Source organism: Chionomys nivalis, chromosome 1 (assembly GCF_950005125.1).
Source record: "Chionomys nivalis chromosome 1, mChiNiv1.1, whole genome shotgun sequence".
In the NCBI taxonomy this organism is placed as follows: domain Eukaryota; kingdom Metazoa; phylum Chordata; class Mammalia; order Rodentia; family Cricetidae; genus Chionomys; species Chionomys nivalis.
In genome coordinates, this window is record NC_080086.1 from 179,902,011 (window position 1) to 179,924,134 (window position 22,124).

At 39.1% G+C, this 22,124-nt stretch overlaps 1 protein-coding gene across 2 annotated transcripts in view; it reads left to right on the forward strand.

Moving 5' to 3' along the window:
• Nucleotides 1-21,988, forward strand: part of Aass (aminoadipate-semialdehyde synthase) — a 61,997-nt gene extending 40,009 nt beyond the window's left edge. For both annotated transcript variants that reach the window (XM_057788229.1, XM_057788230.1), the window contains 11 exons: nt 1,344-1,465; nt 1,641-1,767; nt 2,837-2,947; nt 3,039-3,147; nt 4,138-4,278; nt 11,710-11,877; nt 14,230-14,325; nt 15,827-15,942; nt 16,561-16,649; nt 17,131-17,307; nt 19,712-21,988. In XM_057788229.1, the coding sequence (XP_057644212.1) occupies nt 1,344-1,465; nt 1,641-1,767; nt 2,837-2,947; nt 3,039-3,147; nt 4,138-4,278; nt 11,710-11,877; nt 14,230-14,325; nt 15,827-15,942; nt 16,561-16,649; nt 17,131-17,307; nt 19,712-19,830 (1,375 nt within the window). In that variant the 3' untranslated portion in view covers nt 19,831-21,988. The remainder of the gene's footprint in view (nt 1-1,343; nt 1,466-1,640; nt 1,768-2,836; nt 2,948-3,038; nt 3,148-4,137; nt 4,279-11,709; nt 11,878-14,229; nt 14,326-15,826; nt 15,943-16,560; nt 16,650-17,130; nt 17,308-19,711) is intronic.
• Nucleotides 21,989-22,124: the final 136 nt, after the last annotated feature.

A 22,124-nucleotide genomic window follows, 5' to 3' on the forward strand; every position in this document is an offset into this window, starting at 1 on the left:
GCACAAACTGGGTGAAACCACAGAGGGAAAACACAAACCCAATAGCACAGCTACCTTTCCTTCTTTTCAGTGGTTCTTGCCACAAGAGATAAAGAGACCTGCCAGGATCAGGGTTCCCCATCCATGTGCTTCTCTTGCATGTGTTGGTTTGCTCAAAACTGCTGAATCTAATGTGGCAATGGTATCTTCTAGAATAAAACACTGAGTATTTTTCCTTCTAAAATCAAATTACCTCTATAGTTCTGTAGGAGAGTTTCTTATAGAGAAGTCTTCTTGTTTGCTTGTTATTTCCAATTCTGTTTATTCTTATTACCTGATGATGTCTTACTGTGATAGTAATGATGTGTCAACCGGTCAGCCATTTCCTTAGTTTATACACCAGATTTCCGGGGGCACCTGCTCTGATTGGCTGCAGTTGCTGGAACTTTCTATTTCCACTCCCTAATGTATTCTTACACCAGGAATCTGATAATAGAGATCTGGGAAGGGAATTTACTTTATTTTGATTGTTAACTTATTTGTGGATACTTTCCATTGCTTAGTGCAGTGATTAGTAACTTGGAATTTGTGATATAGGGTCATTGTTGATGTCAAATCTGAGTGAATTTCTAAAAATATGCTTCGAACATTTTATATTTATGCATCAAAATGACTCATTTATACAAATCATATTAGGTACTACTGGAAAGACTATCTAATAAGCAGATAGCGGTGGTTCTCTCAGAGATTAAATGGGATGGTGGTAGTGGGTAACAGAAATCTTATCAGTCATATGCATGAATCAAGAGTAGTGGGGGCATCTTATATTCACACTTGTTTACTTTTAACAGAATCAACGGTTCAAGAATTCAAGTCCTTTCTAGTCTTAATTTCTTACATTAGTTGAAAGATACTTGACAAGACAGTTTTTGATGTAGTTAATAGATCGATCAAGGAAGCTGTTTTTCCTTGGACTGCTGTGAAAAGAAAATACGGTTTCCAGCACCGAGACTCAGCATAGTATTGAGTAAGCAAGTCTGGGAGGAGAAAGAATGAAACAAGTTCCTCAGCTTCTCAGTTGTAAGTAGCAGAGGAGAAAACAGCCCAGTTCTCATTCTGGCCCTCGGAATTCATGGAATTTGGTAGACACTGGACATCTCAGATGTCAGGGTCTATCATACAGTAGATCTAAAGCAAATAATGAAAAGCATTGGCCGAAGGCCTTCCTGTTGGAGTTTCTACTGTAAGTGATGCAGGGAGATTTTGTTGCCTCGTCATCTAAGGTTGTGTATAATTTGGGGATATAAAACTTCTGTTATTTAAAAGAAATTTTAATTACTCCCATCTTTTGTCTTTTTAAACAGAGAACGCATTCAATCCCTTTCAATGAGTACCAAGAAGAAGGTGTTGGTGCTTGGGTCTGGCTATGTGTCTGGGCCTGTTTTAGAATATCTGTCAAGAGACAACAATATAGAAATAACAGTAGGTAAATAGGTCTTAATTCCTTTTTTAAAAAAGAAGATAACTAACTTCATTGCATGTTGAATCTGAATTTTAGCTGACTTTTATCTCTGAGTTTTGAAAAACTATTTTGTGGAGATAGGAAAATGTGTCTAAAGGGAGGAAATCTAAAAAAATGTACTTTTGTGTTCTCAAAATAGGCTCTGACATGACAAACCAAGTGCAACAGTTAAGCAAGAAATACAATATTAACCCTGTTAGCGTGAACATTGGTAAACAAGAAGAGAAGCTGCAATCCTTGGTAGCATCACATGACCTTGTTATCAGGTATTTGGCAAAAGAAAGTCCTGAGTGTGCTTTATTGCATTTATCTTCTATAAATTCTCTCTGCCTTTCTTTCCCCCTTTCCCTTCCCTCTTATGTCTTTACCTTTCTCATAAACATTTAACTGAAGAACATATGTATGAAAATATAGAAAGTATAAAGATGTATGGGTGTGTTAGTACATTCCCATATTCCTAGAGCATGTTTACTTGCTTGAAGCTAAAGATTGAAAATTTGAGGCCAGCTTGGGCTAATTAAAAATATTCTCTCTCTCTCTCTCTCTCTCTCTCTCTCTCTCTCTCACACACACACACACACACACACACACAGGGATAAAAACAATTATGTTGCTCAACAAATACCTACAAAGTTAACAAAATTTATAACCACTATTCATGTCAAGAAACAATATTGATAATATCCCACAAGACCTCTTATTAACCTTTTGTTGTTATTGTCTCTATCCCTTAGAGTAAACACTGTTCTTCTAACAACTAGATGAGACTTTGCATGTTTTCAAGTTTGTATAGTTGATTCATTCAGTATGCCCTTGTTCATGACAGCCTTCATGCATTTGATATTGTAATTATGAGAACTGACTGTGTATGCCCTACTGTGTGAGTATACCATTAACATACTGTGACTTTGATAGAATTTAGTTGCTTTTGATTTTGGCTGTTATGTTGTTGATAGAATTTAGTTCTTTTTGATTTTGGCTGTTATGCTGTACACTTAGTATTTGTCTTTTGGCAGGTGTATGTACACTCTGTGATACAAAGCTAGAAATAAAATATCTTGATCATAAGATATTTGTGTTGTTCATGTGGTCCCTATGTACATACATGCACATAATAAATAGCTATAAAAATTAAAAAGTATAGAAAGGATTAGTAAAGATTGTTATGTGGCAGGATGAATATGTTCTGCAGTTCAGAAGACCTTGGTCATTGCTGAGAGAATTGCTAAATTTGGGCAGTTTCTCAGAACTAATCTGTAGTACAGTTCAAACATCCTGGAAGGGAGAGAGGGTTGGGATCCAAAGCTTCTGAATCCCTTCTCCCTCTGTTTTAAGCTTGTTGCCTTATGTGTTGCATCCTGTTGTGGCCAAGGCATGCATCTCAAACAGAGTCAACATGATCACCGCAAGCTACATCACACCAGCCATGAAAGAACTGGAAAAGAGGTGAGTCTCCACTTCCGGGAAGGTGCCTCCAGTGGCTGTGTTCCTTGTTTATGTCTGACTTTTTTATTTCCTTCTTTTCCACCTGTGGCAGTGTGGATGACGCTGGCATCACAGTCATTGGTGAATTGGGATTAGATCCTGGTCTTGACCACATGCTGGCAATGGAAACAATTGATAAGGCCAAAGAGCTGGGAGCCACGGTGAGCACAGTTCCGATGCAGAATTCCACTTAGGAAAGCAGTGAAGATCAAGCTTCCTCAGCAGAGATGGGATCTTCCTTTGCTTCTCATTAGTGGTCTTCTGTACTACAGCTCATCCTTTGACTAGGAAGTGCGAAAACTGCAGCATCTACAGATACATTTGCAGTGTAAACAACTTGAGCTTTCTTTGTAACTGAGTGTTAGAGAGACGTTACCGTAACATCCTTGTTTAATAAAGATTTTTGTCTTTGGTATAGATTTTTTTGATGCTTGACATTTAAAAGTGAGAAAAAAATTGGAATATCAGTCTGTTGATTATGAAACATTTATATATGACAGAATTACTATATATGTAGATATAGTCACTCAAATTAAGTGCTTTAATTTTTGGCATAGACACAGACATATATATGTATATATACACATATGTATCTATTTTTTAATGTAAAAGTTGTAGGAACAAGCCAAGAAAAAGTGAGTTAATGGTTGAATTTTATTTATTTTAAAGCTTTGTCTTTCATTTATGCACACACACACATGCTTGCATGTATGTATACACATATATGTGGATGCCCTCAGAGGTCAGAAGAGGGTGTTAGAGTCTCTGAGGCTGGCTGGAGTTACAGGAAGTTGTAAGTTGCCCAAATTTGGTCCTCTGCAAGAACAGCAAGCACTCTTAACTCCTGACCCATTTCTCCAGTTCTAATAGTGGAATTTTTAAATGAACAAAATTTTAGCCATTATGTCTAGTGGAGTTTTATATATTATATATAATTTATATTTTTGCATATATTATATATATACACTTTCATATATATGTGTGTAGTTCTTGTTAAGTAGTTGTCTTTGAGGATATATATTTAAAAGCCTCAATAACTTCAAAGCATAAACAATGATAAAAACATAATAATTGCTATCATTAACCCTAACTGAAAAATAAAAATTCTTCTTAATATTATTGATTCTACCTTATTTATTCCTTATTTATAGATTGAGTCTTATGTTTCCTACTGCGGCGGCCTCCCAGCCCCTGAATATTCAGACAATCCATTGCGATACAAATTCAGCTGGAGTCCAGTGGGAGTCTTGATGAACATTATGCAGCCTGCTAGCTATCTGCTCAATGGGAAGGTAAAGGAGCGTCATGGACGCAGCGATAAAAGCCTGCGGCAGTGACTGGGGGACTCTGAGCCCTCCCCCCACACCATAGCAGTGCTGTCTGGTGGCAGCTACCTGCTCTCTCTTGTCTCCTCTGCTGTCCCCCAGTGTTTATTATTCTGTTCCATCCATTTAATGAGGTCACCTTGATTGTTTCCAGCCCAAACAGTGTTCATTCTTCCTTCTTGGCTGCTTCTGCAAACGAGTTTCTTATCTTCTTTGCCTATGTAAATGTTATTTGTTCAAGTAATTTCAGTATGACACAAACTGAGCAATACTTTGAAACTGGCACCAGGCATTGTCATATTGACTGGCTGACTTTCCTGATTTCCCAGAATGCATGGCTACAAAGTGCCCCTTTGCATGGGAGGTTTGGTCCTTTAGAGAATAAAACTAACAGTTCTTCCCTGTTTGCTATCTAACACCATTATTAGTATTACTTTTACTATTTTATGATAATAAGATTAAGGCATGGAGAGGATGATTTAGGCCATCACCTGGTTTCAACAAACTACAAAGCTATTAAAATTGTTTTTACGTTAATTTATTATTGTATGTATATGTGTGCACAAACATCCATAACCGTGTGAGCCATGGTGCACATCTAGAGATGAGGGTGCACATCTTCAATCCCAGCATTCGGAAAGCAGAATCAGGTAGATCTCTGTGAGTTCAAGGCCAACCTGGTCTACAGAGAGTATTCCAAAAGCTGATTCTCTCCTACTATGTAGGTTCAAACTCAGATCCTCAAGTTTGGTAGCAAGCGTCCTTATTAGCTGAGTCATGTTCTTAACTCCTCCAAAGCCATTTCTTTTATCAGATTCCATTTTGTTGTTGTTGTTAGGGGAGTTGGAAACTGGATTAAATAACTGTAAACCAAGGAAGAATTCCCCCAAAGTATAATTTGTCACAGAACTACGGACCAGAATTCAATTGCCTACCATGTGGAGAGATTGAGGCTGGGAAGCAGAGTGTAGAGGGAGAGAATGTGCTCTGGAAAATATCAGCTGGGGAAGAGCACTGTCATTCATGTTAGAGCATGGCTATAAGGAGGAAGACAAGTTGAATGAGCCATACCTGCAGTTAGAGAATGCAAGGGACAGAGGAGGCATCAACATTACAGCTGACCATCTGTGTATGTTGTGCTTCTAACTGTAAGGAAAACTCACATTTGGGGAAAAATGTATTAAGATTGAGGGTTCATTTGTGAATCAGATACCCTAGGCATCTCTTTTACCTTGCTTCAGTCTTGGCCCTTCAGGATAAGGAATGCATTCAGAGCTATATGAAAAAGATTTTTTTCTAATATTCATATTTTCAATTTATTTGTGAGTCTAAATATTTTCCCATACTAAAGTTTTTTTCTTACTGTTTTGAATTTTATAATGATATATGCAGGAATGGCATACAATGTAATAATTATTTATGTAAGAATTATGTCAGTACAATTAGCATAATGATTACCTCAAACATTCTTCTTTTTTTTTTTTTTTGGTAAGATCATTTGAAAATTCCTTTTCCAGATAATATTTAGGGAGAGAGGAATAAGGAAAAATTTGTTAGGAGGTATAAAATTACCACTAGCTAAGAGGAAGGAGTTCATTTACTTAGGGTGAGTATAGTTAGCAATCACATAGTCTGTATTTGACAGGATTTCCGATGATTCAAGGTGAATGTTTCTATCAGCCTTGGTCACTGATGTCTGTGACATCAGCATGACTCACAGTTGTAGCGACACATTGAATGCATCATAATGAGAGTTTGAAAAGAATGGATGCCTAAACCTCGCTCCTGAAGATTTTAATTTGCTGGACTTTGGAGAATTTTCAAAGCTCACCAAGAGATGTTTAGCAAGCAACTAAACTTCAGAACAAAAGACTTAGTAACCAGATAATCAAAGCTATGTCAAACACTACAGCTATGTCAAGCAGGGTATTTTAGAGGGATGCTTTAGGATGAGAAAGACACTTCTGGGTTCTGGTGCCCATGTTGACATCCTTCACAGTGTCTCCAGAGACCAGGCACCAGGCACTGCTGTGTGAGGGAGCACGGGAATTCCATGCCTGACATCCTCCCAATTACACTTCCTCAGCCTGTCTCCCTTTGTGTATCAATAGCCCCTTTTCACCTTAGCAATCTCTCTGGCTCTTGCTTGGTATAGAGTAATACGCAAAGGCTGAAAAAATGTCTGCTCCCATTGATCATGACGTGTTTGTGATCAGGAGGTCATATAAATTATGAGAAAGACAAGAATTAGAGAATTGGAGTCAGTCAGTGACACAAACCTTTAGGGACAAGCAAGGTATCAACATCAGAAGCCTGGCTTTGCGCTCTATCCCTGTTATCACAGGATATTTGTCTGAAAAAAAGAATGATAATAACTACTTTGCAGCTTTCTTTCTCCTTTTCTTTTTTTTTCCTTTTTTAAAATACAGGTTTATCTGTGCATTTATCTGTGCAATAGCTCTGGCTGTCCTGGAACTAACTGTGTAGACCAGGCTGTCCTCGAGCTCACAGAGATCTGCCTGCCTCTGCCTCCCGAGTACTTGAATTAAAGACGGGCGCCACTGGCGTATGGCACGTTGTAGCCTTCTTGTTATGTGAATTAGTGAATCCATGTAGACTGTGATCTGCCTAACTGCCAACTTATTAGCAAATACTAGTTTTGGAAATAACTCAGTGCTCCTGAGGGCCCAGGCAAAGCAGCAAGTCATTTCTGGCAGTAGAAGTTGTATTTGTTGAGTTTGAAGTCCTCCCTACCCCTTTCATCCTGAACTTCTTTTCTAAAATGGAGGGATTTCTTACATTTTTCTGACACTGGCAGATTTGAAGAGAAAAATACGATGCTTCTCTTTTCTCTGCTAAAAAAGATACTTTTTCAAGGTCTTGTTCAGATATCCTCTTGCAGAGTTTCCTAGCCACTCCAGCCTTTGTTCACTGTTCTTTTGTCTGAACTCAGAGTGTCTGTCACTTAGGTACTTGGATTGTCTGTGTCTAAGAATTTTCCGTGATTCAAGTCTATAACTCTGTTCTCCTGTCTTGATTGTTAAACTTCCTTTAAAAAGTCTCTCATATCCTTGCCCTTTGTCCCCTCTGCCACTACCCTCTCTGCCCCTGTCACCTCAGCCACAGAGCCAGCTTTACAGAATTTACAGAACCATAATGATGGAGACCTCCCTACTTTTGGCTTGAATTTGAAGCCTGAAACGCTTCTAGTAATTAGAAAGAGCCTATGAATTAGAACATAGCACATCGTCCTGTGTTCTTGTCAGTTCATTGGTATTGTTCTGTCTCCTAGCAAATCCGACTTCCTCCCAATGTCTGAAGGCAGTGACTAGTCTTTGCTTAGTTCCATCCTTCATAGGTGGTGGTACACTTCCCATGGAAAGTACCATGGAAAGTGGGAGATCCATGCATGTGGGAAGCAAGCCCCTCTTCCTTTTCAGAAAATCCCTTTTAGTTACTCATTGCTCCCCATGCCCATAACCATAGCATGGCTTTTGAAGGATCCTGTACTTGTATCAGGATCCTTTGATGCTGTACTGGGTCAATATCCTTTTGACAATAGTGATCCAGAAATAAAGTCAAACAAAGATGTTCATGTGATACAGTAGAATGTACACCAGCAATTGGTTCAGATAGACAGACAGCCTGTTTATATTTCTGAAAAAAAAGTGCAATTACATGGATTAAAAGTAAGCACATAAAACGTTAAAAGGCTGAGGTGGCAGCCTGTACATTTACTGTGCTAAATTTCTAATTAGTTGATTGATTAATCCCAAAGATTTAAAAAGAAATGAATATGGTTAAATTAAATAAAGTAAGATTTCTTTTTATTCATGTACATAGGCTACCTCCCTCTAAGTTGAGGTTGAAGAGGCCAATATTAGACATTGTTTGATTGGAAGTGAGACCCCAGCCCTCTAACACCCCTATATCCAAGGAGTCTGGGATGATTGGAAGCATCACCCTAATCCCTGGCATCCATCTTAAGCCTCCTCCCCTTGTGAGTTACCTTGTTCTGGATGTCACCTCTGAGAAGACTGCCAAGTGCTGACCCCTCCCACAGGCTATTTAGGCTTGCGCCAGAAGAAGGAAAATGTGTTCTTGGGTTTTGCCTGTACCCCCTTTCTGTCTCTCCCTTCTCTTTACCATGTTCTCCCAGCCACCCAGGAGTGCTGTATTTATTAAATGTGGGCATCTTTGATCTGGTCTAATCTGGTCTAATTGGAATTATTTGCATAGGTGGAGAGGCTCCACTTAAGAATACTTCTAACAGACATGAGGTAGACCATGCTTTTATAGCTCAGGGATAATGGGTTTCTAAATGGATTTGTCAGGCAAAATAGCCAGAGTTGCAGGAGCAGAGCACAACAAGTTAGATATAACAATCTTATGAAACAAAGACATGATTGCAAGGAGGTCATAACAGCAGGAAGTCATAACAACGTTTTGAAACAAAGAATTGCAAGATAGTCATAATTTTTAGAACCGAAAGCATGGTAGTTGTTTCCTGGAACAGGCAGTACAGAACCATTTGCAGTTAAGGTTAAAGGCATAGCCCAATCCTTGAGAAACATAGGAATGAACCTAGTATGTCTTATTATTAGATGACTTTCATGCCCAAGATGGAGGCAGGCTGGTTCATTACTTAATTTGACTATTTGAGTATTTATTCTAAGATATATGTCTGTGATTCTCTCATTGGTTGTGTGATGTTTGTGTGTGAAAAAGAGCTGGCCTCAGAGAATTCTGCAACCACAACATGTGATGAGTTGTGCTTCTGCTGGGAGCTGGTCTGGGGCACAAGCATTGTCTGAGCAGAGAGAAACACATTTCCTCTGTTAAATGGATGGATAAATTTTAATGTCTTCCTTAAAGTTCTTAATAGAACACGGAACTAGGTGGGGCTTGTTTTTGAACCTAGGACACTGGGATTGCCAGCTACTTATCAAATGGTGAGAAGTGTTGCTGTGGAGGGATCTTGATTGGTTCATCTTCTTTGCCAGTTAGATAATTAAAAGGCAGGAAAAATTTCAGGAGCAATAGATAGCAGCAGGGAAAATCTGAAACACACCAAATGGATCAGCTGGTGAAGACAGGCTTTTATTAGTGGTGAGAAACTACACACACAGCAAGGCACAGAGAAGAGCCTTCTACAAAGTGTGTGTGGTGGGGAGGGGAGACCCCAGCAGTTCCTAATTCAGTCTCTTCTTAAGGAGGGGGCCTAGTCATGGAAAAATGTTTACCAGGTTTTAAGCTTCCAGGATTTTGTCTCAAATCAGGAGGGTGATAGAGATGCCAGAATCCCGGAGAAGAAAAAACAGACATTTTGAAAGTTCAAATTGCTATTACCTGGCTGTGGTCTCTTTCCCTATCTGTCTGCATATTAGGGAATCTAACTCTTAGTTCCTCATAACCATACTGTTATTTTGTATCAGATTCATTGTCTGTTAATTTCTCTAAGTAAATCACTGACAGTTTAAACTATCTGATTTTATAAAACTTGCTGATCTATTTTAATTTGATATTTTTGTTTCCTTTTTCTTATTATATAGGGTTTTAGTACATAGTCTAGGCTAGCCTCGAACTTTTAGTAATACTCCTGACTCAGGCCCCTAAACTCTGGGATTATAGGGTTTTACTATTTTGCCTGGCAAGAATTTTTCTTTAAAAATTGTCTTGATCTTCAATTGAAGAAGAACGTTAGAATTGCTACAGGTTACAGAAGTGAAATGGGTATAGAGAGACCCAGCCTGTGGCTTCTGTATTAGGTTGTTTTGAAAACTAGAATTCTCTTAGAAGAAGTCCAATACAGTCTAAAGAAGGGGCTCTGAACACATTAAATGGAAAGCATCTGTCACATTTCTTGGATTCTTTCTGGGAGTTTCTAGAAGGCATACTGCAAGCGATCTGTCTTTTCAACTGAAAAGCTCTCTCTCCACCCATCTGTGTATAAGGCAGCTCTCTCCTTCTGGACCCTTGGTTGTGTATAAATTAGTTTCCATTTTCTCTCTTACACCTCAATACAGGTGAGCTCGTCCACAAATGTATTCTGGGCACCATTGCATTTAGCCCATCTTCTTTTGGAAAAATCCCTGTGAACCCTGGCAACTGCCCCCTGCAGTTTTAGTTTGTGCAGCTTTAGAAACAGGGTGAAATTGTTTCCTGCAGGACAAAGTCCAGCTTGACAGCAGCCTCAGCCCGAATTTTATCATTCCAGAATGTTTTTCATTATCTCAAGGACAACCACAGACTTCCAGCTCTAAGGCAAAATGTAATACTTTACTTAAAGTTAAACACAAAGCAACACCTCCTTGCACTTTGAATATATGCTGGGGAGGAATACACGGCTCTAGGGAACCAGGATTTTGCTTCTCACTAAAAAGAAGTTGTATTTGAGCTTCATTGTGTAGTCTTGGCATTGTCTCTGATGTGAAGGGAGGTCTTCCTTCTGCTGCCTCTACACAGTTGCTGGTGATTTCTGATCATTCAGCAAATGTTTTTACAGTAAACACAGGGTGAACAGAAGATGTGAATTGAATTCTACTCGTTATTTTTCTTATTCTGTCTACAATTTGCATCATCTCTGGCACATATTTAATGGGTATTCAATAAACAATAGTTGGGTAAGTGAAAAGTGCAACACTAGTACTAAAAGAGACATGAAATTAAGACAAGAATATTGCCATTGCTGTCAGAGCATACAAGCCATTGAATGCTTACTTGACGCTTTTGACTTACACAAAAGTAAAGCAAAACAAACAAACAAAAAATCCCTAATGCAGCATAACACTATTTTAACCAGGGGCAAGAGTCAATTGAAAACAAGCCTTTTGTTTAGAAAATAAAGTGTATTAGAGACATGGGATTCCCCTCTGTATGCTATGAATGTGTTTTATTACCACTGGTTATTAACGAAACCGTCTCTGCCAATGGCTTAGTAGAGTAAAGCCAGGTGGGAAATCCGAACAGAGATACAGAGAGAAAGTAGACGAGATCAGAGAGATGCCATGTAGCTGCCGAAGGAGAAAGAGGCCAGCCGCCAGCCAGAAATTTACTGGTAGGCCACAACCTTATGGTGATACACAGATTAATAGAAATGGGTTAACTCAGCTGTAAGAGTTAGCTAGAAATATGTTTAAGCTGTTGGCCAAACAGTGCTGTAATTAGTGGCAGGGAAACAAAAGGGCAGTCTCTGCCTACAGATTAGGGTTTAGAAGTCTGGGGAAAGCCTGGCAAGTTATTTCAGGAGGAACAGCTTGGCTAATAGCATGCTAAATATTGATCATGGTTTCATTAACATTTGTCAAAGCTCTGTTAGTTTTGTTTGCATAAGTAATGCAGATAAACCCAGAAGAAATAAGCTGTTGTGAACCCCAGCTATTTTTTACTCTTCCTCAGGTTGTGAATGTGACAGGGGGAGTCTCTTTTCTTGACTCTGTCACATCCATGGATTACTTCCCAGGCCTGAACTTGGAAGGGTATCCTAACAGAGATAGTACAAAATATGCTGAAATTTACGGGATTCCATCTGCTCATACATTGTTGAGGGGAACACTGAGATATAAGGTAAGTGCTATATTTCAAACACTGTCAAAGACCAGTTTTAACTCATACATTCCAGGGTAGGAGCGTGAGGATTAGAATTATTAAGCAAAAGGAACAGAACTATAAGAGAAATAAGAAACAAAAACACAAAACAGCATCGGGAGGGAAAATCAGTGAATATTAAATGCTGAGTTCGCCTGCATTTATTTTTCACATGCTTTTATTCTTCAATACAAACGGGGAAAAGAAGGTAAAGAATTGCTTTAACATGACACAAAGGATAACCAGTGCAGTTACTTGCTTTAATTCTTGAGACATCAAGTCATTATTTCCTGAGTAAAGTCTTTGATGTCTTTGGCAGGAATGTGTGGTGAACACACCCTAGACCAAGTATCCTAGGCAGTCATTCCTTGTGTCAAATGTCCTATTTTAAATGAAGGAGCACAGGGATATGCTTGAATTTTCTGACCTTTGGTCAGGATAGAGCCAATCCACTTCTATGGGCCACTTTAATGTCTAAAACACCAAGTCACCACACCCTAGGTCAGGATATCTTATTTTGTAGTCACACCTGTTGTCAACAACTTCAAAAAAGCAAAAATAAGCTCAAACTCTGTGACCTTCAGAAAAGGTGGAACAGGCTCGCATCTGTGTATATCCTGACCAAACACATTGCTAATTTTGATGTAAGAAATATATATGCTTATTTTTCTTCTAATAATTAAAATGGGAAACCAAGTTGGAGTTTATTTTTTCAGATAATAAGTTAGTTATTATTAAGTTAGTGACTTGACAATTTCATACTTTTATATAATAATTCTGGTTACACCTTCTCCTATAATCTCTTGACCCCCCCCAATCTCTCCACCCCTTTCTAGACTTGTCCCTTTCTAAGGTTTATGACTTGGTTTTGCTGTATGACCCATTTAGTCATACAATGGGGCTATTTGTCTGATCATTGAATTGGTACTATCCCTTAGGGAGTCTGGCAGGCTTGCCATTGGGTGTAAACTGAAGGTAAAGACTCCCCCTTTTCTTGACACTACCCATAGGAAATTGATAAGCAATGAGCACCTGAGTCCCCCAAGTTTCTTCTCCACCCTTGCCTGGCTGCTGGATGTATCCATGCTGCAGTCTCACTCAGTTGTTGAGAATTAATAACTGCAGTGCCTGTGTATAGTGTAGACTACATCATTTCTTTCCCCTCTCCCTGTCCTCCTGCTTTTACAGTCTTTCTGCTTCATTCTGCAATGTTTCACGGGATAATATAAATGTCTTGTTTGGGACTGAACACTCAACTGCCGCTAATTCTCAGGCTCCCCATACAGCTATGATATTCTGTTTCCAACTCAGTTCACTGGGACGGTGTAAGGGAGCTTTTCATTAAAGTGTTAGGAGACCCAACTCAAAAGCATGAATTTATTGACTCTTTAGGGATTGGGAGCAGGTAGGAGGCCAACTCTAGGTGTAGCTGGATATGAGTGCTTGCTTCATTTCTCGGTCTTGTAAGATTACAGTGGTCTCAGGTTCCCCGCAGTGCCAAGTTGGTTCCAGGTTTCCGTTAAGGCCTATTAGGTTCAAATCCATTGTGACAAATCTGCCCCTTTTGCTGATAACTAAATATATAAACTTTGTCTAGTTGATTGTGATTTATGTATCTTCTATGTCTTCAGAGCTTATAATGAGTTAACAACATTTGAAACACATGGACTGAGGCTGGGAGAAGTGACAGGGTTAGACGGACTTCCTTAACAATCTAAAATGCTTTCTTTACTGCAAAATAGGGCTTCAATTGACCACATTTGAAATGTTATGAGTACGTTCAAAATGATAAAACCAGGTAACAGAATGGCATGGCATCTTACCCCATACTCTATATTTACCCAAATCTTCACTATAAGATGGGTTCTCTGTTTTAGGGGGTATGGATTATTGTCCTTTCCATCACAAGAAAGCAAAACAGATAGAAGTTAAGCCAATAGAGTGCTTTCCTGGCATGCACAAGGCCCTGGATGTGATCATTAGCACTTAAAAAGAAAACAAAGCAGTGTAATAAAAAAAGATTAAAATTTAATTATCTTATTAAATAATATTCTGTTAAACTGCATTATACGATTCACCAGGAAGTTAGCCCTTAAGCTTCTAGAACATACCACACAATATAGTACTGAGAAAATAAAAAAAATGATTCATTTACAAAGTCTTTTATGTAAACCAGTTGAATTATGACATTGTTAATAGCAATGAAAATTATTTCCAAATAGGTTATAAATATAAAACCCTCTTTTAAAAAGCCTTCTTTAAAAAATAGCTAAAAATTCATTTGTCTTTAAAGGAAAATATTCATTTGCTGCCTATTAATTCTTGCTTCAGGGATATTCCAAAGCTCTGAACGGATTTGTAAAGTTAGGTCTCATCAACAGAGAAGCATATCCTGCGCTCCAATCTGAGGCCAACCCTCTCACCTGGGTGAGTAACTCCAGAATTGTACTGTCTGCTGTACACACACCTTCTGAGATGGTCAGTGAGTTCAGCTTTGCTGAACTCAAGAGAACACCAGAGCATCCCTTCTGTGACTGATGTACACTGATGAGTCCTTGAGAACATCTCCTTCCCATTCTGCACTTGGGGATGGTGGAAAAGTTGATGGGCTACTATGCTTGGCTGCTTCTGCACTCATTCACTCATAGGATCCCCCTACTACGTACAGCCCTGTAAGGAGATGCCCTGTACTCACTCACTCACTCACTCACTCACTCACTCACTCACTCACTCACTCACAGGAGCCCCATCCCTACCCCCACTCCCACAACCCTGTAAGGAGATGCCCTGAACTCACTCACTCACAGGACCACCCCCACCCCACCCCTGCATCCCTGTAAAGAGATGCACTCACTTTGTTTTTGCAGTCTGGAATTTCCCAGCTGTATAGGTCACTTGGCTCCATTGGTGTGTATTTGGGAAGATGTTGGTGTGAGTCTTGCCAGTCCTCTCATTGGGCCACTTATCATCGTGGGTAGTAAGTTTATTACTGAGTTTTAGGCATTTCTGTGTCACCCCCACCCTGGCACCTCAGAGTTGGGCTGGGATTTAGGACTTGTCCCTGAATGTCATGTAGAGCTCCCACTAGTGGCTGATATTTAACTACCAGCCGATGGGGGGGGGGGCTGTCCTAGCTCTCCCAGGATGCTATTAGTGTGCAGATCACAAGTGACAAATGACAAACCTGTTGCACAGCATCAGATTAGAAACATTTTAGACTCTGTGGACCAAGCAGTATCTGTAGAAGAATCTTATGCTGCCGTAGACAATGCATAGGCACTCGGGTGGGTATGCCTTCCAGTGAACTTCTATTTTATAAGCCAGGCAGCGAGCCACACTGGGCCTGAGAACCAATTGGTTGACTTGTGAACATAGCCTAGCTTCCTTCCAGGACCCTGGAAAAGGTTTTGTTTAGAAAAAAGAAAATTCTATGACCACTTTTTTAAGAGTTCTTTTGAAATTTGATTCCCTGCGAGGTCTTTCTCATCTATTGAAGCTACAAAAGAACTCTGGTTGCCATTGGCAACCACGGCAGTAAGTCCCTTGTACTTTAACCTGCTCCAGATTGATTGTTACAGGGTGTGTGAGGGGTGTGTGTGTCTGGGGGGTGGTATAGGTGAAAAAAGTGATGGGGAAGAAGATATATGACCAGGATGGGGAAGACACGTGACCAGGAAGTGTTTGTGTGCTTCCCCTTTTTAGCATTGATTTTTTAAAAAATTATTGTTAAACATTGTTCTGGCATTCCATGTATCTGTAACATATAGCTATGCATGCATTCATATTTATATATTAGTGCTCATATATAATTTATGTTTTAATTTTCTATTTCAATTATTTCTAAGAAACTTTTTGGGACTTATTTCTCAGAAAACTGATGTTTTATTTCTCAGGGACTTAGACTTCCCATGTTTCTTTTCCCAATCAGAAACAGCTCCTGTGTGACCTAGTTGGGATTTCCCGTTCCTCTTCATGTGAGAAGCTTAAGGAAGTTGTCTTTACAAAGCTGGGAGGGGATAGTAGCCAGCTGGAGGCTGCTGAATGGTATGTACTCGTCTTTTCATTTAGAGCAAAACACATTGAACCAATGATTAATGACCTAGTTCTTTCTGGCCAAAGGAAGGCTACTACATACCACACACTTTGTATTTGTCTATGATTAGTTAACTGTTTATTAGCTAACTGATGCTCTTTAGTTGGCCTTAGAGAGATTATAATATATTGTGTATATTAGGACAAAAACTAGATAAGTGAAGAAACCTGATAGCAATTATGAACTGAAAAATGTTTATTTTGGAATATTTTCTCACTCCATTCCTGGATAACATGGGATTTATCTGGGTAATCCCCCATTGACTTCAGAATATTCATTCATGTGACTATGGTACATTATTTATCCATGTGAGACCACTCATCAGTAAATTAACTCTTAAAATGTCATAAAATGAGTTTGCATGTATCCTCTCTGCTCTTCTCTGTGAAGCAGTGTCTCAGGGACCCGGGGAGATTCAGATGCTAAGGCTCTCCCATTATTATCAATTTTCTGTTCAGGTGAATCTTAGAACTTGTGAGCTGACTCCTAAGAGCCCATGGGCTCTTTCCCACTCCGCAGAAAAGAGCATGCAGAGACTGTGAACTAACAGCGGCACTTGTATTTTTCAGGTTGGGCTTACTGGGCGATGAGCAAGTTCCTCAGGCAGAGTCCATTGTGGATGCGTTCTCCAAGCACTTGGTCTCAAAGCTCTCTTATGGTAGGTCATGGGCTTACAGTAAACGTTGCTGAAGAAGAGCCCCAAAACGGTTTGGCCAAAGGATTGGTTTTGAGAGCAGCATCCATGCAATACAAAGGGAGAGATTTGAGAGGAGGGAAACAGGACTGGGTAGAGGGAATAGGAGAAAAAAATATCAGGAAATAATCAGTTCAGGAACTACAAGAAGGAGAAAGAATTTTGTATGTAATGTATTAGGTAAATACCAAAGCAGTATTTTGGGGAGCAAGTATTTCTGTCACTTGTCTTATCAACCAGACTACTTGATATTGAGAAAAGAACATGGTCCAAGTTTCCATTTCCTTGAGGTTTTCACTGATCTTTGGGTAAAAACATCATAGGTAGTGATATGACCTAGTGATGGTATGTAATTGGATGGGAAACATCTAAGAAGGGCAGAAAGATAAACTACAACAATGGGTAAGAGGCAATGATGATTTAGAATGTTTGTATTTATCTCAAGGTCCCAAAGAAAAAGATATGATTGTGATGAGAGACAGCTTTGGCATCAGACATCCTTCTGGCCATTTAGAAAATAAGGTAATCGACCTTGTGGTTTATGGAGACTTCAACGGCTTTTCGGCAATGGCTAAAACTGTGGGGTTGCCAACGGCCATGGCGGCCAAAATGTTGCTTGATGGTAAGTCCCCTTTTCATCCGGGCTGAATCTGTTTCCTCTACCTTCAAGTCAGTCCGTGTCTGGAGAGCAAATGTTTTGCTTTATTAAAAATGAACAATCTTAGAGGAACCTGGATGGGGAGCCACACTATGGTGAGGAACGAGTTTAGGCACTGCCACGAGACCAATTTTTTTTTCCAGCTCAGTCACAGAACCTCAGAATGATGGGATATAGCACAACACCTGTGGGCCAAGGTCTCCTCCTATTGAATATGGAAAGTCAGCTTGTACTGATGGTGTCCTCAACCCCTCTGGCTCCTAAAATCCTCCCTTTTCATTTGTACTTTTAGTGAGTGGTTGCTCTGAATTGGCAGAGGGTATTCATTTGTAGACCATCAGGGCTATAGACTGTGGTTTACTAATTCTCTTGTCTTAGCATATTATCTATACTTAACAAGGATTTCTGATGTGTTCCTTGACTTACAGTGGAGTTTTTATTGTGAATAGTTCTTGCAAGCTGAAAGACAAGGGAAGATACAATAAATAGAGCTGGAGCACTGACAAGCACAATGCAGCGACACAGGCCCCTGGAGAGTATCAGCTGCCTCCTTTAGTGACCTTCTGGTTGATTGATACCTGTGACTTCCTGTTACTTCCCAGCACCGTGGCACACAGTCATAAAGCATATCACTAGCTTGGACAGAACTCAAATTTTTTTTATTAATTAATTTATTTAATTATTAAAGATTTCTGCCTCTTCCCCGCCACCACCTCCCATTCCCTCCCCCTCCCCCAATCAAGTCTTCCTCCCTCCTCAGCCCAAAGAGCAAGCAGGTTTCCCTGCCCTGTGGGAGGTCCAAGGACCACCCACCTCCATCCAGGTCTATTAAGGTGAGCATCCAAACTACCTGGGCTCCCACAAAGCCATTACGTGCAATAGGATCAAGAACCCATTGCCATTGTTCTTCAGTTCTCAGTAGTCCTCATTGTCCGTTATGTTCAGCGAGACCGGTTTTGTCCCATGCTTTTTCAATTTTAAGTGAATTTATTCTTAATGTTTTTGCACCATTTACAAGCTATGAGGCCAATCCTTCCTTTCCTTTATTCTCTCATACAATATATCTTTGGTGCAGTTTTCCTTACCTCCACTCCATCTGGTTGCTACCCATCCACCCCCGCTCCCCTAGATCCATTCCTCCTTTTCCTTCCAGAAAGGAGCAGCCCTTCTAAGGATCTCAAATGAACGTAGAATAACAAGACACAGTAAGACTAGACACAAATCCTCATATCAAGGCTGGATAAGGCAACCAAAGAAGAGGAAAAGTGTTTCAGGAGCAGGAAAAAAAAGTCAGGAACAACCCTACTTGCACTGTTAGGAGTCCCACAGGAACAGGAAGATATACAACCATGACGTATATGCAGAGGACCTAACACAGACCCATGCAGGCTCTCTGATTGTCAGTCTCTGTGAGCCCCTATGAGTCCTGCCTAGTTGATTCTGCTTTCTTATGGTATCCTCAACCCCTCTGGCTCCTAAAATCCTTCCTTTTTCTCTTCTGCAGGGTTTGCAAAGCTCTGCCTAATGTTTGACTTTGGGTTTTTGCATCTGTTCCCACCAATTGCAGGAAGAAGCTTCTCTGAGACAATTGAGCTAGGCACCAATTTATGAGTATAGCAGAATATTATTAGGAATCATTCCATTGCCTTCTTCTTAGTCAGTTGTATCTGGTTCTATTCTAGGTGTCTGGGTTACCCAACCTCTGGTCCCTGGTCACCCAGACAGTGTTGGGCATGGGTCCCTCTCATAGTGTGGGCCTCAAGTTAGACCGGCTATGGTTAACCACTCTCACACGTTCTCCACTGCCTTTTCCCCAGTTTATCTTTCAGGCAGGTCAAAGTTTTGTGGCCAGGCTGGTGTCTCAGGGCCACCACTGGAAGCCTTGCCTGGTTATAGTAGATGTATATTCGGTGTCCCCATCCCCCATTACTAGGAGTCCTCGATAGGGTCACTGTCACAGATTTCCTTCCAGGGAGTTTCCACTGCACTAGGTTTCCATATAGTCTCCCAAATGCCCACCCCCTCCCCAAACATCTCTCCCTCCCCACCACTCCCCACCTTATGCCCCCTGTTCCTATCTCCACCTGCAGCTGTCAACCTACAAAATCTATTCTATTTCCCTTCCCAGAGCAATCATGTATGCCCCTCGAGCCCTTCATGTTACTTATCCTCCCTGGGACTAAGTTGGAACTTTCTGTAAAGAATTTCAAATTTTAATTTTCCATGTTCTCCCTTCATGGTGACATATAGATTGAACACCTTTGCTTCGGAATACAATACCATTTGGCCCTGGTGTTGGATTCTTGACACAGAAATGTACGTTTAACATTACCTTTAAAATGAAAATGAAAAATCTGCTTTCTTTTAGGTGAAATCAAAGCCAAAGGCCTCCTGGGGCCATTTACAAAGGAGATCTATGGGCCAATATTGGAGCGGATTAAAGCAGAAGGCATTGTATTTCATACACAGAGCACAATCAAGCTATAAATGGGCCTTTATTTTTCTAGGCATCACAGATGTCAACTTGTGTATGACGAATATGCTTGCTGACGTGCTGAAGCATACGGCTTTATGTTTTGAGCTTAACTTACTCAAAGCTTAACAGCGTATGCTTTGAGTAAGTTAATGGAATGGTGTTTTTGAAACTCAAATCTCTATTTTAGTAAAACTTTTGGGGTAGAAGATGTCAGTCATTGCAGAGACCTTTAGTAAGTCTACTGTGTATTTTGTGAATATGTAAAAGTGATTGATGATCATAGTTCGTTAATTTATTGTGCTTCTTCTTTTCTTTTAAGAACATGTCATCAGCAATGTGTACTATTCATTTTGTCAGAAAAATTTCATGTAGTTATATTTTTGTATTTTTCAAATTGATTCTGCTAGATGCCTTTAAACCGACTTATCTACAAACAATTGCAGAAGTACTCTTTCATGCCTTTTGTAAAGTTGTGATCTATTCAGTAAATTTTTTTGAAAATCATTTTTCACAAATTTTTGGAAAAGAGAATTGATACAATAAATTCCCAGTCCTCATTATCCTTTTATTGGAAGCAGAGAAAGTGCTTGAAAATCTCTATCACCCTCCCATGATAAAAACAAAACAGAGAAACCCACCACAAAACACATACAAAGCAAGAGTAGAAAGGGACGCCTTTATAAAGGATAGCCATGGAAAACCCACAACTTGTATCATATTTAATGGCAAAAGGTTGAATAATTTTCACCTAATACCACAAGACAGGAATGTTGTCACTTGCCACACTGATTCAACCTGTACTGAAGGATTAGGGCATGCCAATGAGGCAAAAAATAAATAAATAGAAAGATAAAAAGCATGAAACATCTCTACTAGAAAGAAACAAAATAAACTCTATTTGCATAGAATCTCCAAGAACTGCATAGGAAATCAGAAGACATAGTAAAAATAATGCAAAAGAAAACATTTGAATTCATGAATTCAGAAAAACTTCAGACGCAGGAACTACTTGCAGCAATTGCCTTTCTGTATAATATGAACCAAAAGTGGTTTTAGAAAAACATCAATAGCGTCAAAAAGAAAAAAAAAGGTAACAAGATTGAGAGGTTAGGAGTGACACACATTTTTAGGCTGCATTGCCTTTTTAAAAGTGTGCTAAGACAACTCAGTGAAGAAAAATGCTTTCTCATCAAATGATTGAAAACATGGAAATCAGAAGCAATGAAGTTGGATAACTATTTTACAGCATACATAAGAACTAATTTTTAGACTCATGATGGGTCTAAAAAATCTAAAAAGGAGTTAACATTGTAAAAATCTTAGAATAAAATATAGGCATAAATCTTCATGTGTTTGAATTAGGCAATGGTTTATTAAGTAATTGAAACAAAAATCACAAACATCAGAAGAAAAAAATAGACTAACTGATGTAATAAAAAGTCAGAACTTTTGAGTTTCCAAGGAATCTGCTGAAAAATAAAAACACACCTCACTTTCAAATAACCCATAGAATCAGAATTATTCCACAGTCATTTATTCAGAGAGGAATATGTAGCTAGAATAAATACATAAATAACTGTGATAACTCAGCATGAAAACAATAACCCAATTTTAATAGTGTTCAGAAGTTTGGAGTTTGGAGTTCCCTAAAGATATACAAAAGTCTAATAGTATGGAAAGTGAAAATTAATTCTTCAGTGAGACACTGCCTTATATTCATGAGAATGGCAGGAATCAAAAGAAAACACATGTTAATGTAGATGCAAAGATATTTAAAAGATTATTGAAGGATAACTAAGAATGATAGATGCAAATAAGTATAAAAACATGTACTTGGATGTTAATAGCAACATTATTTGCAATATCCCATCAGTTAGGAAATGAATACATTAAATGTGAAAAACCCACACAATGGACTATTTCTCTATAGCAGGAAATAAGGTATGTATTCTGTATGATATGGATGAACATTGAAAGTATTCTGTTACACAAAATGCCACTGATTGTGTAGTTTCATTTTTGTGACATCCAGAAAAAAACACCTCTCTCTATAGAGAAAGATTCATAGTTACCCAGTGCTAGGAGAATTGAGATGAAATGGATTGGATACCATGGAGTGACTGCTAATAAACCATCTAACAATGGCATAATTCTGAATATACAAAATTCAAGGACTTGTACACTTCGAGTGTATAAACTATGATGTATACATATATGTATAAATATATACGCATATACACATATATATGGACATAATCTCCAACTTATAAAAAAGATTGCATTTCAAGTAAAATTTATTTGCTTC